The sequence below is a fragment of the Carassius auratus genome, unplaced genomic scaffold, assembly GCF_003368295.1.
Source record: "Carassius auratus strain Wakin unplaced genomic scaffold, ASM336829v1 scaf_tig00037688, whole genome shotgun sequence".
Classification (NCBI taxonomy): domain Eukaryota; kingdom Metazoa; phylum Chordata; class Actinopteri; order Cypriniformes; family Cyprinidae; genus Carassius; species Carassius auratus.
The window spans coordinates 124,691-152,218 of NW_020526395.1; the positions used below are offsets into that span (position 1 = coordinate 124,691).

The 27,528-nt window shown below is 31.4% G+C and overlaps 1 protein-coding gene and 1 pseudogene across 1 annotated transcript; one reads left to right on the forward strand and one right to left on the reverse strand.

The window, feature by feature from the left end:
* Nucleotides 1-2,308: 2,308 nt before the first annotated feature.
* On the forward strand, nt 2,309-14,421 carry LOC113083298 (abscission/NoCut checkpoint regulator-like). The gene is made up of 11 exons (XM_026254444.1): nt 2,309-2,476; nt 2,554-2,675; nt 2,752-2,805; nt 2,883-3,046; nt 5,130-5,272; nt 5,358-5,463; nt 6,872-7,084; nt 9,392-9,468; nt 11,127-11,228; nt 11,322-11,503; nt 13,629-14,421. Exons 1-11 carry the CDS (start codon nt 2,423-2,425, stop codon nt 13,708-13,710), a joined length of 1,299 nt encoding a protein of 432 aa, XP_026110229.1. The 5' UTR covers nt 2,309-2,422; the 3' UTR covers nt 13,711-14,421.
* Nucleotides 14,422-15,836: 1,415 nt separating this feature from the next.
* LOC113083304 (protein phosphatase 1 regulatory subunit 14B-like) lies at nt 15,837-27,324 on the reverse strand (annotated as a pseudogene).
* Nucleotides 27,325-27,528: the final 204 nt, after the last annotated feature.

The following is a 27,528-nucleotide window of genomic DNA, read 5'->3' on the forward strand; positions in this document are numbered from 1 at the left end:
CACGCCCACTCTGTCGCCGTGGTGAAGCGTTTCCACGCGAGCGCGTGATCTGAGACGGCAGGTACAGCGGTCAGCTCATGAATAATTAATGAGACCAAGAGGGACATAACAGGGTAGAAGCTGAACCATTAAATATTTACCACGGTAAACATAGTTTCCTTTCCTGATTCAATCATCATAAATAATAATAACAATAATAATAATAACATTTGACTTAAAATCAACCTCAACTTTGCGCTAATTTAATCATAAGAATTAAAATTGAGTGATTTAATATGACTGAATTAACCTACATAGGTTTTTACCAGGATTCAATGAGTCAGATAATTTAGGCTCTGTTTCTTCTTTTACTTCTTTTTGATTTAACAAATGCGTGTTTTTGTCACAGTGACGTGTCAGAATCTGAAATGTGGTCAGCTCATGAATAATTAATGAGATTATAATGAGGGTCACCACAGGCCGGTGATGATGTGAAATCAAAATCGTATGACAGAAGATGAATCATCAAATATTTACCAAGGTAAACATAATTTCCTTTCCTAATGCAATCATCATAAATAATAATAATAATAACATTTGACTTCAAATCAATCTGAATACCTGCATTTCACCAGCATTTTAGATCAAATCAGATACAGATGTCTCTACTTTGATTTAATGTAACAACTATATGTTTTGAATGGTATATTCATATATTTATATAAAATATATTTGAGTATTTTTATGTTATTTAGAATTATATACTATTTAAGATTTATATGATTAAGTATTTTGGTGGACAAAATATTAATAATATTTGTTTTGTAAACTATTTAAATAATATTTAATAAATATAGATTTTGTATATATATATATATATATATATATATATATATATATATATATATTTTTTTTTTTTTTTTTTTTTTTTTAATTCATATTGAGACTTTCTTCAATACTTTGTAATCTAATATTAATTTAGGAAATCAATGACATAGTTTATAATAAAGTCAAATCATCAAAGCCACTGCCAGATCTTTAAAATCTTAACCTAAAACCACAAGGCATTTGAATTTGAGAGACGTTTACATCTCAGTTAGTGATAAAGTGCTGTTCGAGCTGGTGTTGAACAGCTCTTCATGTCGTTCAGGAGGAAGCACAGTCATTCAGAAACTGTCAATACATCAGATCAAATGTAAAATTGATGCAGAATTCCCAAATAAACACATTGATCCGCTCTGCTCTGCTGCTTTTGTCCTCTCAGAGCTTTTGTTACGCAGGGCAATTAAAGTCCATCCACAAACAATGACGCCCAGTGAGCTTTTGTGTTTGTCTTTAGTATATCAATAGAGCTGATGATCCTCCGTTCACACCTTCACCCAGAAAATATGAGTCTAATCTCAGCATGCATGCATTTATTCACAAAAAGAAAAGGCTAAATGTTTCTTTGTGTAAGCGCTTGACTGTTCTGGCAATATTGTGTTCGTTTCTGATTCATAACATAAATGCATATATTAAAGTAGTTCTATGAGTTGCAGATTAATTTTGGCTTTGTTGATGTTAAAATATATTATGAAGGTAAAAGCTGGAGTTGCACATAACAGGCAAAGTATTTATATATACAGTATATTATATACACACACACATGCATGTATATATTCAAGATTTTTTTTAGTCTGAAAACAAAATACGTTTTCATATAATATATATATATATATACTTTTAGTTTAATTTTAATAACAAAAACGTAAATAAAAATTAATAAAAAAGTATATTGGCATATCTAAAAAAGTGGAAAAAAAACATGTATTTAGTTTAACTTTAAAAAACCAAAATTGAAATAAAAAATGTATAAAAACTATAGACATGTTATAAAAGTGACAATGAAATTACTCAAATGTGTGTAAAAAGAAAAATCGCTAAAAACACTATCTTGCATATATATATATATATATATATATATATATATATATATATATATATATATATATATATATATATATATATATATATATATATATATATATTTAATAGCGATATTGTTTTTACAGGTATTTTTGTTTCCTCATATTTTTTCGATAAGCAACGTCAACCGTCATGTTGCATTCTGGGAAAATGAGTTTTCCCGGTGCGTTTCAACCTTAACAGTATCGATTGTTCCTTTCGACATAGACAGATAAGATAAATATTAAGGTAATTACTGTAATGTCTAAAAAGCTTTTACACTATCTTGCATATATTTATCTTTTCAAACTACTGTAGTTTTTATAGCTGCGTGCGAGAGAACTACATTTCCCGACACATCCCGGTCCTCACAGCGCTTCCGTGTTTACATGCTCATAGCGTCATGAATGAAGTGCCTCTGAAATGGTAACTCACACTAAATGTCTGTGTTTAATTACAGTCTTAAGCGTTTAAAGTCTCACACTGGCAGAATCTCGATATGGATAATCGCTGTTACTGCTGTGCATCAAAGTTCACTCTCTTCAGAAAAGAGGTTAGTGGATATGATGAATACAGGTCATGCTTTATGTATTTCACACCTGTGTTTGACTTGTGTTTGTGTGTTTGCAGTTGGGTTGTAGAAACTGTGGCCATTCTTTCTGCTCTGGATGTCTGACATTCAATGCTGTGGTGCCAAAATATGGAAACAGCCAGCAGAAAGTCTGCAAACAGTGTTATGGAAACCTAACCAGGTCTGGAAGCCAAACACAGGTTTAAACACTGGTTATATATTCACTAATGCAGTACTGACAGTTCTGTTATTTACAGTCCGAGTGAACAGACTGATGCTGGACGATGGTCCCCACCTGAAAACTACAAAAAGTAGGAATCTGTAAGCATTGCATGTGAAATACAGCGGTGTGTTAATGTAATATAACACCGATCTGTGGCTCTTACAGACGAGTCGCTGCTCTTGAAGCCAAACAAGCGTCGCAGAATCAGCCTTCAAGACCTTCGGGAGGAAAAAACAGCTCTGTGAGTCTGATTTCAACCAAAGGACTCAGTAAAGAGGACCAGATCATCGCAGAACGACTCAACAAGCTGAGAGAGGAAACCAAGCCGAGTAAGATCTGTCAAAATATGCATCTGATCAGCTGGATTTGTTTATATTGCCTCATAATGTAAACGTTATTATCAACCAGGTCTAATCTGCCCAATGCAACTATAATGCATATTAAGAAATATTATAAACATTAAAATCATGATTTTTAGCTGCAAATGCAACTATAATGCATGAAGATATTACGAAATATTATAAACATTAACATCATGATTTTAAACTGCAAATGCAACTATAATGCATGAAGATATTACGAAATATTATAAACATTAAAATCATGATTTTAAACTGCAGATGCAACTGTAATGCATGAAGATATTACGAAATATTATAAACATTAACATCATGATTTTAAACTGCAGATGCAACTGTAATGCATGAAGATATTACGAAATATTATAAACATTAACATCATGATTTTAAACTGCAAATGCAACTATAATGCATGAAGATATTACGAAATATTATAAACATTAAAATCATGATTTTTAGCTTCAGATGCAACTATAATGCATGAAGATATTAAGAAATATTATAAACATTAAAATCATGATTTTTAGCTGCAAATGCAACTGTAATGCATGAAGATATTAAGAAATATTATAAACATTAAAATCATGATTTTTAGCTTCAGATGCAACTATAATGCATGAAGATATTAAGAAATATTATAAACATTAAAATCATGATTTTTAGCTTCAGATGCAACTATAATGCATGAAGATATTAAGAAATATTATAAACATTAAAATCATGATTTTTAGCTGCAGATGCAACTATAATGCATGAAGATATTAAGAAATATTATAAACATTAAAATCATGATTTTTAGCTGCAGATGCAACTGTAATGCATGAAGATATTAAGAAATATTATAAACATTAAAATCATGATTTTAAACTGCAAATGCAACTATAATGCATGAAGATATTAAGAAATATTATAAACATTAAAATCATGATTTTTAGCTGCAGATGCAACTATAATGCATGAAGATATTAAGAAATATTATAAACATTAAAATCATGATTTTTAGCTGCAGATGCAACTGTAATGCATGAAGATATTAAGAAATATTATAAACATTAAAATCATGATTTTAAACTGCAAATGCAACTATAATGCATGAAGATATTAAGAAATATTATAAACATTAAAATCATGATTTTTAGCTTCAGATGCAACTATAATGCATGAAGATATTAAGAAATATTATAAACATTAAAATCATGATTTTTAGCTGCAGATGCAACTGTAATGCATGAAGATATTAAGAAATATTATAAACATAAAAATCATGATTTTTAGCTGCTGTAAAGCATGTTGTTGTTGATGTTTTTCATTTTGTGTCAAATTATCCATAAACCATATTCCTGTATGATTGCTCCAGGACTTAATGTTGAATATTCATGAATAAAAACAGTGTGACATGACTTTTAATCAGTAGTACTTTATACTTTATACCTTGAAGTATAAGTTTCTTTGGATAAAAGCATCTGCAGTGTTTTTTTTTTCAGAATGTGAGGTCAGGGTAAACAAATAAATAAATCAATAAGATGAAAATAAATGTAAGTGTATAAAAATTTAAAATCTATTGAAAAATAAATTGGATTAAAATAAATAAATGAAAATATGAATAAAAATATGAAACTGAAAATTAGAGAAAACATAAAAATGTAATAGATATAGATATTTATAACGTTAATATTTTATTATTTCAGCTTTTTACCAAGGCAACATGTCTAATTTGTAATTAAAGTTGATACAAAATAACTAAAACTGAACTGAAATAAATTAATAAACAGTGTTAAATGTAAAAAAAATAAAAAACGGTTTAAAAAACAATCTATTAAAGATAAAAACAACAAAATGACCACAACAATAAACAACAATTAAAATGAAAACAGAAAATATATTTAAAAAAAAAAAAAATAATAAAATATATATATATAATAGTAATATTATTGAGTATAGTGCCTTTAAAAGTTGTTTTCTCAATGCAATAAAAAAAAAAATGATAACAATAACAGATTGAAACAAACCCACCCATCTAGAACTCTCTTGTGATGTGTGTCTGTGTAATCAGAGTCCATCCCGTCAGAAAAGGAGCTGGAGTCTCGTCTCGCTGCTTTAAAAGCCCCGCTTCAGTCCGTGCCGTCTGCTAAAGACATGGAGGAGCGTCTGGCCGCGCTGCAGGGACGACCCTCGCCCGCTCAAGCCCCACGGCCTGTACCCAAACATCACCCTTCACTACAGACGCTCTTCAGAAGAGTTTCTCCATGAGTGACGCAGCTCTGATGTTTAATGTGTGCAGGTTCATCAGCCGCCCGACAGCAGGACTCAGACGGAGCAGACCAATGACCTGATCTCACAGATGACGGAAGAAGTTGCTATTGATAACCAGCAGACGTCTTCAGAGGGTACTTTCACCATTTATGATTGCCTAAGTTATGCATTATGAATAATGCATTGCAGTTTTAAAAGTATGCATTGAAATTGATTTCAGGGTGCTTCTCGATTTTTTTAAAACAATGAACAAAACTGTTCTATAAAGCAATAAGCATCTCGAAGCCATAAGTTACAGTGATTTTACTGTTGTTAAGGGAAGACCATACATTGAAAACTATTGTTTTGGGGCTATTTATTTCATTTAGCTTTTGTAATATGTCTTATTTAACAGAAGGGTAAAGAAAGCATCCAAAAATGTATTTAAACATTTATTTTGTTGCACTTTATCTATTGTATCTGTAAATTTCAATTACAATTCATATCTTTAAATGCTGTGAGTTTTTTTTTTCAGCAGCAGTTACATGCACCAGGCTTTTATTTTATTTTATTTTATTTTATTTTTATTTTTTTTATTTTTTTTAGTCTATTCTGTTCTATTCTATTTCTATCTATATTTTGAAGAGTTTGTTTATATATCACCTTAAACAAAAAGGGTTTATGTTTAAACATTAGCAACATTAGTTAACATTAACTAACAATCAGAGCATTTATTTATCTCAGTTAAAATTAATTTCAACATATTAAAGAACATTATTTAAAATTCAAAATCTATTATTATTATTATTATGTACCTGAGCTAACATAAACTAACAATGAACGGTTGTACTTTTATTAATTAATGTTAAGAAAGATTAATAAATACTGTAGCAAATGTATTGCTCATTATCAATTAATATTAGTGAATGCATTAATTAACTTTAACTAATAAGTGTTACCTATTTTATTACAAAAAAAACTATCTAAACTAAAAATAAATGAAAATGAAAAAAATAAATAAAAATAAATAAATAATACTTCTAACAGGGTGATACTTCAATAAATAAATAAAAAGTTTAATAATAGACACATATTAATAAATAATATTTTAGTCATTAATATTAATTCAGAAATAATTAATATTAAGGCTGAGCAGAAATAAAATGAAAGTGTTATCTTAATAAAATTATTATCTTAAATCTTAAAATATTTCTTAATCTTAAAATATACTTAAAATATTTCTTAAAATTTCAGGGTTATAACAGTGAACTAAAGACATTTTCCCTTGAAATAAAATGTACTTTTATCTGAAATAAGATAAAATAGAAACTTTACCTTTATTTTAGGGGTTTGTTTATAAATCAAAAATCCCCTCTGTATGAAAAAAATAATTTTAAACCTGGCTTGATTTGGAAAAGTATGCAAATGAATGCATATTTAATTAGATAATGCTGCATTTGAATATTTTCACATAACATTTCCGAAAACTTGATACAAAACATTTGTTAATGTACTGTGATTAAATGATATTTCTCAGTAGTATCTCGTTTGTGTCGCACTCAGATGGACCGTTAAACGATCTTAATAAACAAGAGGGCGGGGGTGTGAATGAGAACGTGGATGACGGCGAGCTGTCAATCAAACAGCTGGAGGCGGAGAAAAGCCGAGTGCTTGAGGAGGCCATGCAGGAGCTGAAGAAAGACAAACAAAACCAGCAGCAGATGCTGGAGATGGCCAGGAGACTGGCTTTCCTGCAGGGACGGGATCCTGAGCAGGGTGCGTTCACATCCACACACATATTCATATAAAGAGACTGGCTTTACTGGGTATTTCTGAGCAAAACCATGCATTCAGCAAGAAAATATGTAGCGTTGGATTTGATCAGCCAGCTGTTGTCATATCACAGAAACAGAAAGTTGTGCAATTTTAATTAAAGGTTCCATCGAAAGATAAATAATTGTGTTCCTGGAGAACAAAAGCAGTCTTGAGTCTATGGGGGTATATTTGTAGCAATATCCAAAAATATATTATATGGGTCAAAATTATAGATTTTTCTATTATGCAAAAAATCATTAGGATTTACAATAAGGTTCATTAGTAAACTACTTTAGTGTGAACACCATTTATTAATCTTAGTTCATGTTAATTTAAACATTTACTAATGCATTATTAAAATACAATCAAAAGTTGTGCTTGTTCTCATTAGTTAATGCACCCTGAACTAACAATATAAAACTGTATTTCTATCAACCAACGTTAAAAAAGATTAAGAAATATGTTAAAAAATGTATTGCTCATGTTTCTTAATACAATATTGTAAAGAGTTACCATAAATATTAAGAAATTAAAGTAAAAAATTAAAATGCATGGATGAATCATTCACAGTAAGACCAATTACATTAAGAATATATATTTAAATGCATGTTCTCGGTCTTATTGTGTACAGTTCATTAGTGCATGTTAAAAACCTCCTCTGGATTTGTGCTCTATTTTTTGCTCTACTTTTCCTTGCAAAATGCAGCCTTGATTTCTACAGCAGAAATGGAAAGTCAATCAAATCTTAACCCTAAAAGGGGAGACGTTTCCTGGTGGATAGACAAATTTGAGAAGCTGTGGGGAGAAGCAGGGAATGTGTAGATCTGATTTCTTGGTTTCGTATTTTGAAGGGTTCCTGATGTTTATGTTTAGATGTATTGAGTTTGTTCATACATTCTTTGTTTGGCTCAGGGGAAGCGTTTAAACCTGCATAGCCACCTGTAGTAGGAAATCTACCCATCCTCTGATAAAAGTTGATCTAGTTTACATATTTACACACATTGGAGGGGAGTTTTCTGTTTAAAAAAAGAAAGTTTGCATTGAAATTTTATGAATTGAATGCTTAAATGTTTTGTAATCCGTCTGTTAATGTTTGTAACTCAGGAGATACATTGCCCTTTTAGCAGTATAAATCAAGATATATAAACAAATCAAGATATATAAACATCAAAATACTGAGAAAATCATCTTTAAAGTTGTCCAAATGACATTCTTAGCAATGCATATAAACTAATCAAAAATTAAGTTTTGATATATTTATTGAAGGAAATTTATATTTTAAAGAAAACATCTTCATTAAACATGATCTTTACTTAATATCCTAATGATTTTTTGCATAAAAGAAAAGTCAATAATTGAAAGTGTGGTCCAGGGTCTCTCTCTCACACACACACACACACACACACACACACATATATATATATATATATAGACTGTCCGAGATTTTGAGGCTTGTGTTTAAGTAAATCTTTTTGTAATCTTGACAAAACACATCGGAAAGGTCTGACTGTCAAGTTCCATATTTGGATAATTTTATGGTAACAGAAGGGAAAGAAATTGATTGATATTGTGAAAGAAATTGATAGATTTGTGACAGAATACTGCATTAAACCAATTCAGTAAACTTTGGGTGTCACCCAGTGGTGATTTCTGGTATAGTGCCCAAACAGAATCTTACAGGAACCACAATTTTTTGATATCAACTTCAAATTTGAAACATAACTTAGTTAGACATATGGATTTGATTTTATTGCAGTTTTAGAGTGGAATGTATTTTACAAATAATTACTTTATATAAAATAAAAAACAATTAGGATGCTACGTTATCTTTACTGTGAACTTAAACTTTATAACTTTTTTATACTTTCTTTTTTATTGAAATGCTTTCAACTCAGGAATAATCTGTGTCTTCTTTAAAAAGATACCAACCTTAGGTCTGTATTTCCAAAGCTTTCGTGAATTGCATCCATGTTGTAATAAGCATTAATAAACACATTTTATAATTACAGTTAATTTATACCCCCAGCGTGGTGACGTATCCTGGGGGATACAAACATTAAAATCCAAAAAAAGAATCATGAAATTTTATTATTTGAGTGCCTATAAAGTGTAAAATGGCAATAAATTAATCTTTAAGGTTCTGCCCTTTTAGGGTTAATATATGAAATAAATTATTTTGTTCTACTTATAAATTTTGCATAATATAAATGCATTGTTAAAGATGCGTCATGATGCATAAAACAACAGTGTTTCTGTGTGTTTGTTCAGTCCGACTTTCAGATTTCCAGCAACCTGACAGTGATGAGGAGACAGAGGAAGAGGCCATCACCAGGGTGGTGAAGCGGGTCTGTGATATTTATAATATCAAAACAATATGTCCTACAAACAGTCTTTGTCTGTGATGTCCAAGGATCCATCTAGAAATCACAAAAGACATGTTTACAGTGAGAGTTAAATAACTTGCAAAACCATCGAGCAGTGAGTCATTGCAGAAATGTAAACATATAACATTACGGACACACTTAACTGAATTTACTCATTTTCTCACGATCTTACACCAACACAATACACCAACATGTATTGACATAAATATTTAAAAATAATGGAATAAGAAGTCAAAATTTTTATAAATAGTCATAATTATGGGATAAAAGTATAACTAAATTCATAACTATGAGACAAAGTCAAAATTATGACAAAGTCGACTATGAGATGATTAGTAATAATTATGACATAATTTAAAATACTAAGTCAACTGATATAAATAGTCAGAATTATTACATAAAAGTTAAAAAATAACATGCTGATTCATAATTATGAGATAGAACGTTGAAATTGTCAGTCAACTATGAGATTAATAGTAATAAATATGACATAAAAGTATAAAAATTACATACAAAGTGGAAAGATTAAATCATCACATACTAAGTCATAACTATAAGATAAATTGTCATAATTATGACATACAGTTAAAAAAATTAAGTCATGCCTATGAGATAAATTAAAAGGTATGAAATATATAGTCAACTATGAGATAGTCATAACTATGACATGTTAAGTTGAAATTTTGACAGTCAACTATGAGATAAATGGTAATAATTTTGACAAAAGTAAAAAAAGACATACTAAGAATACATAATTCTGAAATAAAAAGTCTAAATTATCACACACTAAGTCACAAATATCACATAAAAAATATGACAATAGTAAGTCATAATTATAGCAAAAAAGTCAGTTATGAAATACTAAATCATATCTATTAGATAAATAAGTAAACAATACGTTTGTGAAAAACAAAGTTGACTGAGATAGTTATAATTATAACACAAAAATTCATAAGAGATAAATAGTCATTCATAAGATAAATAGTCATTATTATGACAAAAGTTACAAATATGAAATATGAAATGCTAAGTCATAATTATGAGAGAGAAAGTTTAAATGTTGATAGTCAACTATGAGATAAATATGGTAATTTTGACATAAAAATAAAAAATTATGTCAATAGTAAGTGATAATGATGCCACAAGGCAAGGTTATGAAATACTGAGTCATAACTATGAGATGAATAAGTAAACGAGAAGTCAACTACGAGACAAATAGTTATAATTAGGACAAAATGAAGGGAAAAAATGACATGTCATAATTCTGAAATAAAGAGTCTAAATTATCACATACTAAGTTATAACTATGACATAAATAGTCATAATTATGACAAAAGTCATAATTATAACATAAAAGTCGAAGTTATGAAACTATGAGATAAATAAGTAAACAATAAGTTTGCTTTTTGAATACGAAGACAACTGGGAAATAAACAGTCATTATTATGACAGATATGAATAACTATAGTAGTGTATAAAGTATTAGCCTGTTATAGCCAGTTTATTTTGACCTGTGGCACATCCCTTAACAACCACCAGAGGCTGCTATTTAGACAGATCTGTCTCAGTTTGAACTCGGTTTGAAGGCGTCTTATGTGTGTTTTCTGTCACTCATTCAGTTATCAGAGGAAGCAGCTCTAGATGAGGCCAGCGGATACAACATCCCACCAGAGCTCAGCGGCCCGATGAACAGAGAGAAGGACAAGTCCAGCAGGAAACCGGTAACAGCCCGACATGCACGCATAATACAAACGCTAATCTTCAACAAGAATAACGTTTGCAAATTGTGCATTATGTTTTCCTGTGTGTTCAAGCTCATAGTGCCATGGTTTAAACCAAAGCTGGCAGCTGCTGCCTCACAGATCCAGCGTGTAAAAGATGATGACCGTGATGAGGATGATGATGAAGAGCTACCGTGGTGCTGCATCTGTAATCAGGACGCTACCATTCGCTGCCACACGTGTGAGCGAGATCTGTACTGCGCTCGCTGCTTTAGGTATGAAGGTTGACGATCATCTCATTCTCTTGTTGTCTTTAGTAGTGTTCACTAAGATGACCATCACTAGTACTACTAGTGCTAATACTCATCAAACCTTTAGCACTATCTAGACAATGATTCCTCAAATTAAATATTACAACTTGAAGGTGGGCTCTTCTGACGACCCTAGCAACCACACAGCATATCCTAGCAACCCAATTCCCTGGCAACCGTACCATGATGGTGTTTAAAGAAACAAGCTCTTGAGATGTAACAGGATTCTAAAATGGCTTATTCAATTTACATTCTTTACTACGAAGAAGTCAAAATAGTCAAAATACTAGGACATAATTATGAGATAAAAAGTTTAAATTATGAGATGCTGATAAATCATAATTATCAGATGGAGATTAAATTATGAGATAATCATAATCAAAAATTATGAAATGCTAAATCAAAAACTAAACTCAAATGTATGAAATACGAAGTCAACTATGAGATAAATAGTCATAATTATGACAAACTCAAAATTATAAATCACGAAGTAAACTATGAAATAGTCATAATTATGACACTTAAAATTATAAATTATGAAATCAACTATGAGATAAATAGTCATAATTATGACAAACTCAAAATTATAAATCACGAAGTAAACTATGAAATAGTCATAATTATGACACTTAAAATGATAAATTATGAAATCAACTATGAGATAAATAGACATAATTATGACAAACTAAAAATTATGTTACGAAGTAAACTATGAGATAAATAGTCATAATTATGACAAACTCAAAATTATAAATTACGAAGTAAACTATGAAATAAATAGTCATAATTATGACACTTAAAATGATAAATTACAAAATCAACTATGAGATAAATAGTCATAATTATGACAAACTCAAAATTATAAATTACGAAATCAACTATGAGATAAATAGTCATAATTATGACAAACTCAAAATTATGTTACGAAGTAAACTATGAGATAAATAGTCATAATTATGACAAACTCAAAATTATAAATTACGAAGTAAACTATGAGATAAATAGTCATAATTATGACAAACTCAAAATTATAAATTACGAAATCAACTATGAGATAAATAGTCATAATTATGACAAACTCAAAATTATGTTACGAAGTAAACTATGAGATAAATAGTCATAATTATGACAAACTCAAAATTATAAATTACGAAGTAAACTATGAGATAAATAGTCATAATTATGACAAACTCAAAATTATAAATTACGAAATCAACTATGAGATAAATAGTCATAATTATGACAAACTCAAAATTATGTTACGAAGTAAACTATGAGATAAATAGTCATAATTATGACAAACTCAAAATTATAAATCACGAAGTAAACTATGAAATAAATAGTCATAATTATGACACTTAAAATGATAAATTATAAAATCAACTATGAGATAAATAGACATAATTATGACAAACTCAAAATTATAAATAACGAAGTCAACTATGAGATAAAGTCATAATTATGACAAAACTTTCATAATGAAATGCTAAGTAAACTATGGGATAAATAGTCATAATTATGACGAACTCAAATGATAAATTATGAAGTCAACTATGAGATAAATAGTCATTATTATGACATAAAAGTTTGACATAAATAGCCATATTTATTGGATGAAATGTATAGGATAGGCACATTATATGATATTGAAATTATGACATACTAAATCATAAGATGACATAAAAAGTTGATGTAATTGTTACAACTACTAAGCTACACTAACATATAGCTGTGATATACAATTTAAGTTATGAGATATTAAGTCATAATTATGAGGTAAAAATCCACAATTATCAAAAAAAAAAAAGTTAAATAGTCATAATTATCACATAAAAAGTCAAAATTATGATATGGCTTGTCATAATTATGAGATAAAAGTTTCAATTATGATCTAAATAGTCATAATGCTTTGGTAAATCACAATCATAACTATCTCATAATTTCAATATGATATATATATATAAAACCAAAGCATTTTTTTCTTATGTGTCAGAAATTGGCTTCTGTACTCTTCAGCATTTGGACTCATTCAGGAATCATTCACTGGTTTTTTTCCATGACATCTTGTTTTTCTTTCATTCTGCCACAGGGAAGGTCACGACAAATATGACAGAAGAGAGCATCGCACTTCCTCATATACGGCTCCTAAGAAAGGCAAGAAGAAGACCTGAAGCCTCCACGAGCAGCTGTAGGATTTAGGTGATCAACTTATTTAATTGTAGCCAACAGAACATAATAATGTCGCTTAAATATGCTTCTGACGACACAAAGCAGCCTTAGACTCAAGATTGTAGTCTTAAAATGATGTTGTTATCATCGTTGGTGGAATTACTAGACTCTTAGACGCTTGATAAATGACGGGTTTGTTCACAGACAGACTGTAATATGAACATCTGTTAATATAAAACTGGACTTAAAACTTTAATAAAAGACTTGCAGGTCATGTGCTCTAGAGAACTAGTTATAGTTTTGGCATCATATGCGCTCTCATTGGTTTACACACAGCAGATCTGCTACACAATCATCACTAATTGCATTATAAAGAATGCATTCATAATTCTAAATGGTTTTTGAGAATTCTCCTGTTTGGATAACGAAGGAAAGCCGTCGTCTCTAGACTCGAAGCTGTTCTGAGCTGCTCTTTACGCCGCGTCTTCTCTTTGCTGGCATTTCCATGTTGTGGTGAATAATTCAAAGGCTAGTATTGAGGGTAAGCTGAGCGCTGTCAGAGACGAATGACAGGAAGTCCATGCAGTGCATTCGTTTTCCTGAGCCGAACTGACATTTAAGACACTACATGACTTCACTGGCTTGTACTGTACTGTTATCAGCATTGGCAGAGATAACAATAAATAAGGAATAAATGGAAATCATTGAATGAACTGAGTGTGTTCTGTGTGTTTTTAAGAAGTTGAGTTAGTCAAAGCACATTTCAGCACATATCAGCTGCTTTATTGTGTTATTACTTTATGACCTCATTAACCTGTGTGTGTGTGTGTGCGTGTGTGTGTGTGTGTGTGTGTGTGTGTGTACAGTAAATAAGTGTTTGTCCTTCAGCCTAAATGCATTCTGTAATTACATCACACACCAGGACATAGTCTTGACCTAAAAAGCCTAGTCATGGTTTTTATTTTGTTTCATGCTATATTCATTTTACTTTATTTTAAGCATTGCACCTGTGTTTAACTTTTTTTATTTTTTTATTTAGAAAATTACACCTGTGTTATTTTTTGTGACCTGTAATTAAATTAAATTAACTTATTTTATTTTGCTTGATTTTATTACCTATATTTTATTTTATGTTCAAATAAACTTTTAATTTAGTTTGAGCATATTTTAATTAAATAAAATTTTACTTTGAGCATTAAAACTTTATTTTACTTTATTTTACTACTTTTATTCTATTAAGAACATTTATTTAACTTTTTTATTTTATTTAACTTTTATTTTATACTTGTATTTTATGAATTTGTATTTTATTTCTCTTTTATTTTAGTATTATACTTGTAATTTATTATTTTATTTTATTTAAATTTGCATTACTTTCTACTTTATATAGAGCATTACACCTATGTTTTATTTTGTCTAATTTATTTTTATTTTTCCCAGCATTACAGCTGTATTTTATTTGATCCTTTGATCTTCTCGAAACACTGTGCAGTTCTGAATGTTTGTCCAAACATGATATTCTGGGCTTTAACCAGTGCATCACAGTAAACAGCTGGAGTTAATGGCTAAACTCAGAAATGTGGCATAAAAGTTAACTTTCAACTGCCATCTTTACTCTTAATTGCCACTACATGCACTTTTGCTTCCTCCAGCATTACTGTTGTTTACTGGCGTGTTTTATTGTTTAATAGTTGACTGGAATCACGCACTAGAGTTTGGGTTTGTTAAACTGTGTTTTCTCCATCTCATATTAAAGCTCATGTAATTCACACTAATTTAAAGTCTTTGAAAGGTAAATAAACATGAAAGTTGTAGTTGTAGTCATGCATTATGGACATCTTTCATATATCCTCATGCAGACCATCTAAATATCATATGTATATACATTAAATATACATGTGCATGATTTGAAATACTGCATATATTTATGCAATACTGGATATATAAAAGTTTTATGATTGATGCATATTTTACAATTTATTTGCAGTAGACTGAACCCAAAGACATTCATTTTTAATTATTCTGTCAAGTATTTAACCCAGAATATGCTGCACTTATATCACAGTATTAATTGTCATGCAGTAAACAGCTCCGTCTTAAACCTGAAATCAGACAATGGCTGAATGTAAGAAAGATATCCTGGATTCTGAATTTTATTATCACGAACTGTATCTATACTCTTCATCTAAAATCTTGAAATGAAATATTTTATTATTACATACAACACTTGTCAGAACAATTTATATATAATTATAAATAGGGATAAAAATGTACGTCACAAAAAAATCTAGACAAAAAAAAACATCTCGTTTGAGTAATAACAGGCAATACAGTTGATCTGCAATGCTGGAGATACTGTACAGAATTATTAGTGGTTTCTAGAAGTTTCCGTCATTGACTCGTCCACAGACAGACACTCAACGCTCTACATACAGGCGGAGCTGTGGGTGGGGCTTGTCAAAGGGGCGGGGCCAGGGGCGGAGCTGGGTGCTTCACATTATCTTGAAAGATCCAGCCTTTGACTTAATGCTATTTCTTCAGAGATCCTGACATCTTCCGCAGTCCCTTCATCCGGTAGAGCAAGCCGTTGATAAAGTCCTGCGGTCAGAGAGAGATCTTGGTTAAGTTCTGTTGAGCTTATGAATGCGAAACACTCCTCTGTCTCTGAGTTTTGTCTTACCTCCTTTGGCTTTCCACATTCTTGCAAAAGCTCCTGTTAAAAGACACAACAGCAGGTACAACATCTGTACATGTTTGTCATAAACCTATAGATGCATGCAGTCACACTAATGCATTTCCATGCGGAGATGTGTATCTGTGTTGTGCTGTGCATCAGATGAAGCTGAAACTAAACGCACATGCAGTCGAGTTTTCTGCTCTTCATCTGTCAGCTCTAGAAGTTCATCGATGTCGATCTCCAGGTCAGGAATCTCCTCCTCCTGCAGAAACAATCAATGTGGCTGTTTCAGCAGATGATCATAACAATTGCAAAACAAATCTATTAATAATTATGAAAATTATTGGTCCAGAAGTATTGCTTGCTGCCAATGCAATAAAACTGAAATGATGGATGCTGGAAATGCAGTAGCAGTAAGTCACGCTATTAAAGTCCTGATACATGCAGCATGATTTATTGACATAAGAAATGTTCAAAAATAAATTAAATATATATATAAACATATTTCAGGCTATATTTACATTAATATATTTTCTAGCAATATTATTTTTTTGCCATTTTATATGTATTTTTAAAAACATATTTAAAAAATTTAAAAAAATATAATATATTTAGAATTATATACAAGAAATGGCAAAACATATATGTATATAAAATATATATATTTGTAATAATTTGTGTTATATATTTCAAATATATATATATAAAAATGGCCAGAAAATGTATTTGCCAAAAAAAAATATTTAATTGAGCTTCACAGTTTACAGAGTATATTTAAAATATATATTTTTACCAGAAAATCCACTGTTATTTTAAATGATTAAGCAACACTGTTAGTAAAATCATCCAAACTGATAATGTCTTAGCATAAAATGACCATTCCATTAAATTTATGCACATTTTCTTCAACCCATAAACACTAAGCAATGCAATGCATAATTCAAAATACAGGTAAAACAAATGCAAAAAATCAGATATTTCATCATACATGAAAGGTTATACCTGGATTGAAATTGCTGAGAGTTAAAAGCTCAAAGCATTTCTGCTGGACTGTTTTAATGACATCCGCTCTTAAAAGCATCTCGAATTAGACAGATCAGAGAAATGACGAGCCCCAGAGTGATGCTGCATTAGAAACCACACCATTGACTTTAAACTCACCACACTAATTGCTGCTCATGTGAATATTAGAGGACCTCAGAGATGAGAACTTTAGAGAAACTGCTGTTTAAGCAGGAGCTAATTACGCCGCTGGACAGTTGTTTCTATTAGGCTCCGTTTATTACATTTACATTTATTCATTTAGCGGACGCTTTTATCCAAAGCGACTTACAATTGCTATATATGTCAGAGGTCGCACGCCTCTGGAGCAACTAGAGGGTTAAGTGTCTTGCTCAGGGACACATTGGTGTCTCACAGTGAATTCAAACCCGGGTCTCCCACACCACAGACGTGTGTTTTATCCACTGCGCTAACACCACCCCGTTTATACCGCTGTAGTAATTCTTGTATTTTATTCACACATCACAACTGCATATTATGTTGTTTATAGGCAATATACTACATGGTGTCCAGTTAGAAGTCATTATGAATGTCCTAAAAGCAGTGTTGAAATTGTTAACTAAAACTATTAAAATAATTTCATTCATTGAAATAAAGCTGAAATGAAATAAAATTAATATATTAGATGAAATACATAAACTTTTAAATGCTTGTTGACAATCACTGAAATAAGCTGATGTACCAGGAACTAAAAGTAAAACTGAAATAAAATTAAATCTAAATAGAAATGTTAAAAGCTAGTAACGGCTAACAAAATTACTAGAAATAAAGTTAAGATAAATATATATATATATATATATATATATATATATATATATATATATATATATATATATATATATATATATATATATATATACGCACACATACATTAATAGAATAAAAAAGTTTAATAATATTATATGAAATGATAATAATAATAATAATAAATAATTTGTAATGTTGCCTTGAAAATTAATTGGAGTATTATAATTTGAAGTATTCAAATTATAACATTAACACTGAAATAAAAACAAATTAGAGCTAAGTAGAAATATTTAGAAAAATATTAAAAATGACACGAGCACATGGTAAAATGAATAAAACAAAGCAGAAAATATATTTAAAAAATGTTTCTTGGCAATGAGCAGGTGAATTATTCCTCAGGGTAATAACTAAACAACAGTCACAGTAAAGAAGGGCGTATTTCTGCCTCAGTTAGTGTTAGCGTGCGGGTGTGTTGTGTTGTGTCTGAATGAGATTTCACGGATGTCAGGCGGTGCTTATACCCTAATGAGAATCCATTACTAATCTGATCTTCCTTCCTGAGTTTCCTGCCTCAGGCTCACAGCCATCAAAACACAAATACTGCAAACACATTCACATAAAATAGAAACGTTCTCTAGTAGCACAGATGCAGTGGATCTTTGACCCCACACAATGTCTGCATCCTTACAAAAAAAAAAAAAAGGATAGATCCCATCTACTTCAGGTTGAAACCTAAAGGCAAACCACTACACTTCAAAATGTCACCATATCACCATAGATTGATTACATCAAGAATTGCAAACTTTCTCTGTGTTACAAGTAGTGGAAGACATTATCTTATAAAAAAAAATAGAAATATGATCACTTGATAAAGCCAGGTACAAAACTCTTGTTTCATTTTGTTGACATATTAAAGTTTTTACTGAGTGGATTTTGGATATGTTCTTTTATCAATGCATGAATCAGAAAATACTGTTAAAAGTGGGGAAAATCACTATTCTTTTAGGAATAAATATTGTATAAAATTATAGGCAAATTATATGAACAAACACCTTAATAAAAACCTTCATAGATAAGAATAAAACTAAGTGTGATATTCATTTTCAGCCATCGTTTTTGAAAAATACATCAGTGTGAATGATATATGAACAAACCCCTTGAGATATAAATAGCAATAAAACTGCTCATTTTGTCAAAGTGCATGCTGCTGAAGTTTATTAAAAAAAAACTCCTTTTGAGAAAATGACCTCAAAAGTATGTATTATAATTAAAACAGATTCAAATATAAAAAATGCAATAATAAAATATAATATAGATATAAATAAAACTAAATTGTGGTGTTTGTAAAAGCTGCTTAAGTGGAGATAAAACTCTTTAAAAATATATGCATTTAAACTGAAATCTACAGACACAAATAGATAAAGTGCAATACACTTTCGTCCACTAGTCTGAAACAAGCATTAAGAAGACCCCAAATGCCCAAAAATCTAGTTTTTTTTCTTGAAGTGCAGTTAATGCCCTAAATATTTATTATACTAAAAAAATAATTACCCAAAAGTCAGCAAAACATGACAAAATTGCCAAAACTTTGGGCATGTCCCTCATTTATAAAAAATAAACTAAACAATTTTTTTTTGAAATTGTAAAAATTCTGAACGTTTTCTGTGAGAGCTAGAGGATGCGTTTAAGTTTTTAAAAAATTATAACTATCTGTATATTAAAAACAATAGTCTAAGTAATAGCTAAGAAAACGTGTGTGTGTGTGTGTGTATGTGTGTGTGTGTGTGTCGTCCTGTAGTGTTTGTGTTTCAGACATGCAATCATGTGTATTTGCACACCAGACAGTAAGATACACCTAGCAACCACATAGCAACACTCATGCAACTGCTCAGAACACATAGCAACGCACTGCGAGCAACTCATTAATCCTTTGTAATAGTTTCTTGAAACTCAAATTCAATTGCCATGTTAATAAAAACCAAAAACGCATGATTTGAAGTCAGTTTTGGGCAGAGTAACTGCAGCATCCAATGAGTTTACGCATGAATTAGAAATGCTCATGAATAATGCAGCTGTTGACACAAGGGCCGGACTGTTACAGGCTTCCACACGGAAGCGTCTGAGAACCCAGAGTGAAACCCTTCCGCTTGCCCATCAAATATTTTAATCATCATCCTAAAATGCCACTCCCAAATCACAGAGAGCTCAACTTTAGAAAACCATGTGCAGTATATTCTGGTGCTTAAAAACAAACAGAAGCTAATACACTGATATGAGGAGTATATAATGGTCAAGTCCACTATAGGTCTTATGAATAATATATCTTAAGACAAAGCACTACAGGCAAAAAAAGAAATTCATCCAAACTGGTACATTTTTGAAATTTTGAGCTATTTGGCTATTCATAAATATTTTTCAGGGTAGTGGAAAGAATGCATCCAAAATATACATTTAAGTCTTTATGTTATTGTACTTTCTATTTTCTTATTTATTTGGGTCTGTAGATTTTTATATAACAACATACATTTAAAGAGATTTTATCTCCACTCCAGCTGCACTTACATGCACCAAATTTTAGAGTGTTCTTCCTATCTATATTCTGAAGATTTTTACTATGGGTTTGTTTAAGTATCATTCACCTGATTTTATTTCTGCACTTTCTCTATTCGTGTCTGTAGGTTTCATTTAAAACACGTTTAAAGGCTGTTTCCACTAAATGAGTTTTTTCTCCACTTCAGCAGCACTACATACACCACAATTTAGAGATTATTCCTATGTATATTCTGAAGATTTTTACTGTGGGGGTTTGTTTAAATATCATTCACCTGATTTTATTTCAGCACTTTCTCTATTCGTGTCTGGTAGGTTTAATTTAAAACACATTTAAAGGCTGTTTTCGCAAAATGAGTTTTTCCTCCACTTCAGCGCACTTACATACACCACAATTTAGAGATTTATTCCTATCTATATTCTGAAGATTTTTACTGAGGGGTTTGTTTAAATATCATTCACCTGATTTTATTTCTGCACTTTCTCTATTCGTGTCTGGTAGGTTTCATTTAAAACACGTTTAAAGGCTGTTTTCGCAAGTGAGTTTTCCTCCACTTCAGCAGCACTTACATACACCACAATTTAGAGATTATTCCTATCATATTTATGAAGATTTTTACTGTAGGGTTTGTTTAAATATCATTCACTGATTTTTATTTCAGCACTTTCTCTATTCGTGTCTGTAGGTTTCATTTAAACACATTTAAAGGCTGTTTCGCAAAATGAGTTTTTCCTCCACTTCAGCAGCACTACATACACCACAATTTAGAGATTTATTCCTATCTATATTATGAAGATTTTTACTGTAGGGTTTGTTTTAAATATCATTCACCTGATTTTATTTCAGCACTTTCTCTATTCGTGTCTGTAGGTTTCATCTTAAAACACATTTAAAGGCTGTTTTCGCCAAAATGAGTTTTTCCGTCCACTTCAGCAGCACTTACATACACCACCAATTTAGAGATTTATTCCTATCTATATTCTGAAGATTTTTACTGAGGGGTTGTTTAAATATATTCACCTGATTTTATCTCTGCACTTTCTCTATTCGTGTCTGTAGGTTTAATTTAAAACACGTTTAAAGGCTGTTTTCGCAAAATGAGTTGTTTCCTCCACTTCAGCAGCACTTACATACACCACAATTTAGAGATTTTTCCTATCTATATTCTGAAGATTTTTACTGAGGGGTTGTTTAAATATCATTCACCTGATTTTATTTCTGCACTTTCTCTATTCGTGTCTGTAGGTTTCATTTAAAACACGTTTAAAGGCTGTTTTCGCAAAGTGAGTTTTTCCTCCACTTCAGCAGCACTTACATACACCACAATTTAGAGATTTATTCCTATCTATATTATGAAGATTTTTACTGTAGGGTTTGTTTAAATATCATTCACCTGATTTTATTTCAGCACTTCTCTATTCGTGTCTGTAGGTTTCATTTAAAACACATTTAAAGGCTGTTTTCGCAAAATGAGTTTTTCCTCCACTTCAGCAGCACTTACATACACCACAATTTAGAGATTTATTCCTATCTATATTATGAAGATTTTTACTGTAGGGTTTGTTTAAATATCATTCACCTGATTTTATTTCAGCACTTTCTCTATTCGTGTCTGTAGGTTTCATTTAAAACACATTTAAAGGCTGTTTTCGCAAAATGAGTTTTTCCTCCACTTCAGCAGCACTTACATACACCACAATTTAGAGATTTATTCCTATCTATATTCTGAAGATTTTTACTGAGGGGTTTGTTTAAATATTATTCACCTGATTTTATCTCTGCACTTTCTCTATTCGTGTCTGTAGGTTTAATTTAAAACACGTTTAAAGGCTGTTTTCGCAAAATGAGTTTTTCCTCCACTTCAGCAGCACTTACATACACCACAATTTAGAGATTTATTCCTATCTATATTCTGAAGATTTTTACTGAGGGGTTTGTTTAAATATCATTCACCTGATTTTATCTCTGCACTTTCTCTATTCGTGTCTGTAGGTTTAATTTAAAACACGTTTAAAGGCTGTTTTCGCAAAATGAGTTTTTCCTCCACTTCAGCAGCACTTACATACACCACAATTTAGAGATTTATTCCTATCTATATTCTGAAGATTTTTACTGAGGGGTTTGTTTAAATATCATTTACCTGATTTCATTTCTGCACTTTCTCTATTCTTGCCTGTAGGTTTCATTTAAACACGTTTAAAGTTGTGCAAAATTAGTTTTTTCTCCACTTCAGCAGCACTTACATTCACCACAATTTAGAGATTTATTCCTATCTATATTCTGAAGGTTTTTACAGAGGGGTTTGTTCCTATATCATTCACCTGGTTTTATACAACATTTATTACTAAAAACATGGTAAATTACTTTTTTTCTGGCTGTCGACTGTATTTTGGATTAATGCAGTAATAAAAAGAGATACCCAAAATCCCCTCTATAAAAACTTTTAGCTCTAATATGTCAATAAAATGAAGCTAGAATTTCGAGTCTGACTTGATCCAGTGTTCAGAACTATTTCTGAAAATTAGTCTAAATTTAAGTCTAAATTTACTTAGGTAATTCCTCCTTTAAATATAACATCAGAAAACCTGTAATACAAAAATGTTTGCCTGTAATTAATCTACTGGAAAAGTATGATGTTTATTTGTTAAAATTTTTAGATTTTTCACTTGGGGTGTCTTGCATTAAGCAGGAGATGGATTATATCAGTGAAATGCACAGAAATGCCACAGTAAACGTGAAAGTGTGCTCTTTAAACAGAGCTGCTTTTGTATGTATCAAGGACACAACAGACATCTTCGCCTCAAAGCCTGCTGCATTTAAATGCCCTGAGGAAAATAATCATAGACATGAAAGATATGCATATACAGCAGTGCTCCTGTATATGTGTGTTTATCAGGAATCATTCAGTGTCTCTGCTGTGTCATCTGATGGCTATAGTAGAGTAAACACACAGACAGACACACACACTGATGCTGGACATCTGCCACTACATTCAACACTTTCTCTCTCATACACACACACACACACACACACTCACACACAACATGCTGAAAGATCTGATGTTTTGCATGTCCTTGAATGCTTGTGTTTAGTATTGACAGGTCAGGGTCAGACATTAACCATGACTTCTAAGCTGGATATTTTAAATGTTGAGGCAGAAGTGATTTCCTCTGTTCTGGTAATCTGTTATCTAATATTTGATATTTTCACTTCTATTCCAGTCCTGTCTGGTGATGGGTTTAGTGACCTGTAACTTTGTTATTTCTGAGGTGATTGTTGTTGAAAGTGGAGCTAAAGTGAAGTGAAAGATGACAACAACAAAAAATATTAACAAAACACTCAACTCTCCAAAGACTCCAGATCCTGAGACAGCAATTAGATATATTTATATATGGTCACAGTAAACAATAGAGAGCTGAATAATTAGTGAGATATTTCAGTGTTCAGTGTTTTATATTTTACTTTATTTACAGCTCTTTCTGTATTTGATGTTGAATTATATTCATTTCAGACTTAATGGTTAATGTTAAGGATTTGTTTCAATTGACTGGTTCACTTGAGATTTTCAGTGCAGTCGCATGACACGTTTTTATTTTTATTTTTATAAAAAGAAACAAATAAACCAAAGAATGTATTGGAAATATACTGATAGTGAAATCAGTCATTTTTAATACTAAAGCAATTAGAAATGAATCCTTGTTCCTTGATACTGAATCTTACATTTATGCATTTGAAAGACACTTTTACATGAAACAACTTAATTTTTTGTTTTTTTTATTTGTATTTTTTTTTTATTCATGCATTGTCTTGCTCACATTATGCTCTATTTCTTGAGCTATAGAAACTGCTTGTATGTTGATGGTATAATACAGGACAGCATCAGTGTACAGCTGTCAAATGCAAGATATCATATCACAAAAGCACGTGGTGTAGTTTCTCATGTTATCAGGGTGGTGTAAACTGATAGATTAAGATTGTTACTAAAAGGCTGTAGGTTCAGTTATCATTGAGTAACCCATCAGTTACTTCCTGCAGATCTAAAAGTAGAGCCTGATGTTTTCATTGCCAACATCATAAGTTCGATTTCCAGATGAACTGATATGCTATTTATGAATGCAATAAAAATAAATGTAAATTTTTTGATAAAAGATGCAGATGCATGAATCTAAATTAGTCCTAAAACTACTATTATCTGTATTAGACAAAGTTGTATTTCTATAACCAAAAATCTCATTTTGATGCATTAAGAAATTATTGAATTTTTTTAGAATTTTTTTCACAAAGTGCAATAATACACTCAGGTTTGATTTAGTTTAATCTAAATGCCCAATCGCACCAAGGATGATAACTATAAAGATAAATGTAACTATAACGTTTAAAGGGGATATCAGATGCCCATTTTCCACAAGATTGCTTGAAATTGTAATAAAAATAATAAAGAAACAGCGAAACAATTCAAATGAAAACCAAAATATGAATTCAAAATATTAAAGAATAATCTATATAATGTCTCAATGATACTAAAATAACACTAATTGGAATCACTTTCAGAGCGACAAACAGAACGACTGGAGTGGATGCTACCGTTCATTCTTACTGTGAACGTGTCTTAATCTTAAAGGTGCATGCATAAACAACAGGCTTGGTGAAGGATTGCAGATTTCAGGTGTTTGTTGCGTGTCTTGACGTGTTGGGCGAGATTGGCATAAGATCAGTTAGCATATGTGGGAGGAGAAGGAGGAGAAACAACTAGATCTGTTCGAATATCATCACCTGCTCTCCTCTAATGTATCCTCAGCGCATTCGAGTAAATGTCATGTACGACCACACACACACACACACACACACACACACACACGCATCCCTTCATGCTGAACCAACCAGAATCCTGTTGCCATGGCAGCGCGGCGCGCGGATACAGTCCCTCTGATGTATCGCGGCAGATGTTGCACGTCTCCAGATGTCCGTGACTCGTAATCATGACGTCAGTGATTAGAGTCCGATCTGTATGCGCTTTAAACAGAACTCAACTTACACCTGTGACGTCATTGCACACAGGCCTAAAGTCATGTACACTCGTCCCTCAGCTGCTTAAACTGACACTAACACTGGGCACGCAAAAAATTATGTTAGCTGTTTTGCATCTTTTTTATGTTTTTAGTCAGATGACTTGCTGTGGATACAGATATTGTGAATATACGAGGTAAATCCAAATATAGTTTAAGTCTGAATATATAAAGTATGTCATTTAGATAAGTGATATGCACTTACATTAATTAATACATTATAATATCTGCATTGATACATCAATACAGCCTGTATAGGCATACTGTTTTCATTTTTTTTTTTTAAATCTATAAGAACATCTGTCTTTTGACATGCCTAATAATAAAGATATATTAATATTGTGATGTAGACAATATATATTCATATTTGCATTTATATATTCAGTATATTTATATTCATTTTGGATTTAAACATCTAAATCTTAAATATTTAGCATTATAACTGTATATTCTCAAGATTTATACATTTACTGATTTAAAATTATATAGTCAGAATTAGAACAATATATATTGACAATTTATCTTTATATATTTAAACATAACTATATATTCAGATTTATTTCTCTACATATTTTAATGTTTTACAGTTATGTATTCAGTTTTGTATGTATGTGTGTAATATTACAATATATATAACCAACGCATCAATCAATCAAGAAAAACTACTGCTTGAGATGTTCCTCACTTGGCTTTGGATTAAAGCATCTGCTAAATGAATAAATGTTTGTGGAAAAACATCACAAGCAGGAAGATTTCAACACATTTCTGAACCTTTAAGCTGTAAAATGTTCTTATAACATTTCTCCTTGATTTCACTCCTGAGTCAAAATGACCGATATGTTCAAATGTGATCACATTCAGTGCATCACATTTAGTAAAATTATGTATTTCCTCTAGAAAACGTCCTTCAATTGTTCCTCACAGCCAGCAATGAGATTTAATAGAAACATATACCAGCATCTCTTGCTTCTCAGATGTTTTTCCTGAGAAAAGGACTCCTGTGTTCTCACACGTGTGAGTTTCCAGATCCAACAACAATGCTGCTCAATTAAATTGCAATATGACCTAATTTCTCCTCAAATGATCTGAGCTGCTCCGTGTTTATTTCATTGGATGATAACTAGTGGTGACTCACTGGAGGAGGATGCATGATTATTTCTGTGCATGATTTACTGAGTCTCAGAGCGTCTGTCTCTCTGGATCTGTGTCTTACCTCGCAGTCGTACAGCAGGTGCAGCTGACCGTCGATCCACTCCTCCACGTCCAGCCTCCTCTGGAGGTCTTTGCGGTTGTTTGACCGTCAGTTTGCCCAGTTTGCGTTGGGCAGGCTCCTCCTCTTTGGTCTGAAACATCACTCTGGACTGGGCTCCTGGCTCCGACGCCATGCCTGCCATAACCTCACACGGATGGGGAAAAGTCCAAGAGACGGCTGTCTCTCTCTCTTTCTCGGTCTCTCTGTCTGTCTCACAGATTCAAACACTTCAGTCACCGTCCCGCTGCTGTTTGCTCCTCGGGGTGTGTGTCTCTATACTGCGGTGTGTTTCTGATTCATGTTCCTGGTGTTTCTGTCCGACAGCCTCCTTTACTGCCTGTCTTCTGTCTGCGCTCTACTAACACTGACTCCCTCTCTTCTCTCTCTCTCTCTCTCTCTCTCTCACTCACTCTGTCTCTCTCTCTCACTCACTCTGTCTCTCTATCTCTCTCTCGGAGTCTGTCT

Coding starts and splice junctions, on each gene's coding strand:
- LOC113083298 (XM_026254444.1), top strand. CDS start 2,423: ATGGATAATCGCTGTTACTGCTGTGCATCAAAGTTCACTCTCTTCAGA. Junction 5,464..6,871: donor CCAGCAGACGTCTTCAGAGG/GTACTTTCACCA, acceptor TGTCGCACTCAG/ATGGACCGTTAAACGATCTT. Junction 9,469..11,126: donor TCACCAGGGTGGTGAAGCGG/GTCTGTGATATT, acceptor TCACTCATTCAG/TTATCAGAGGAAGCAGCTCT.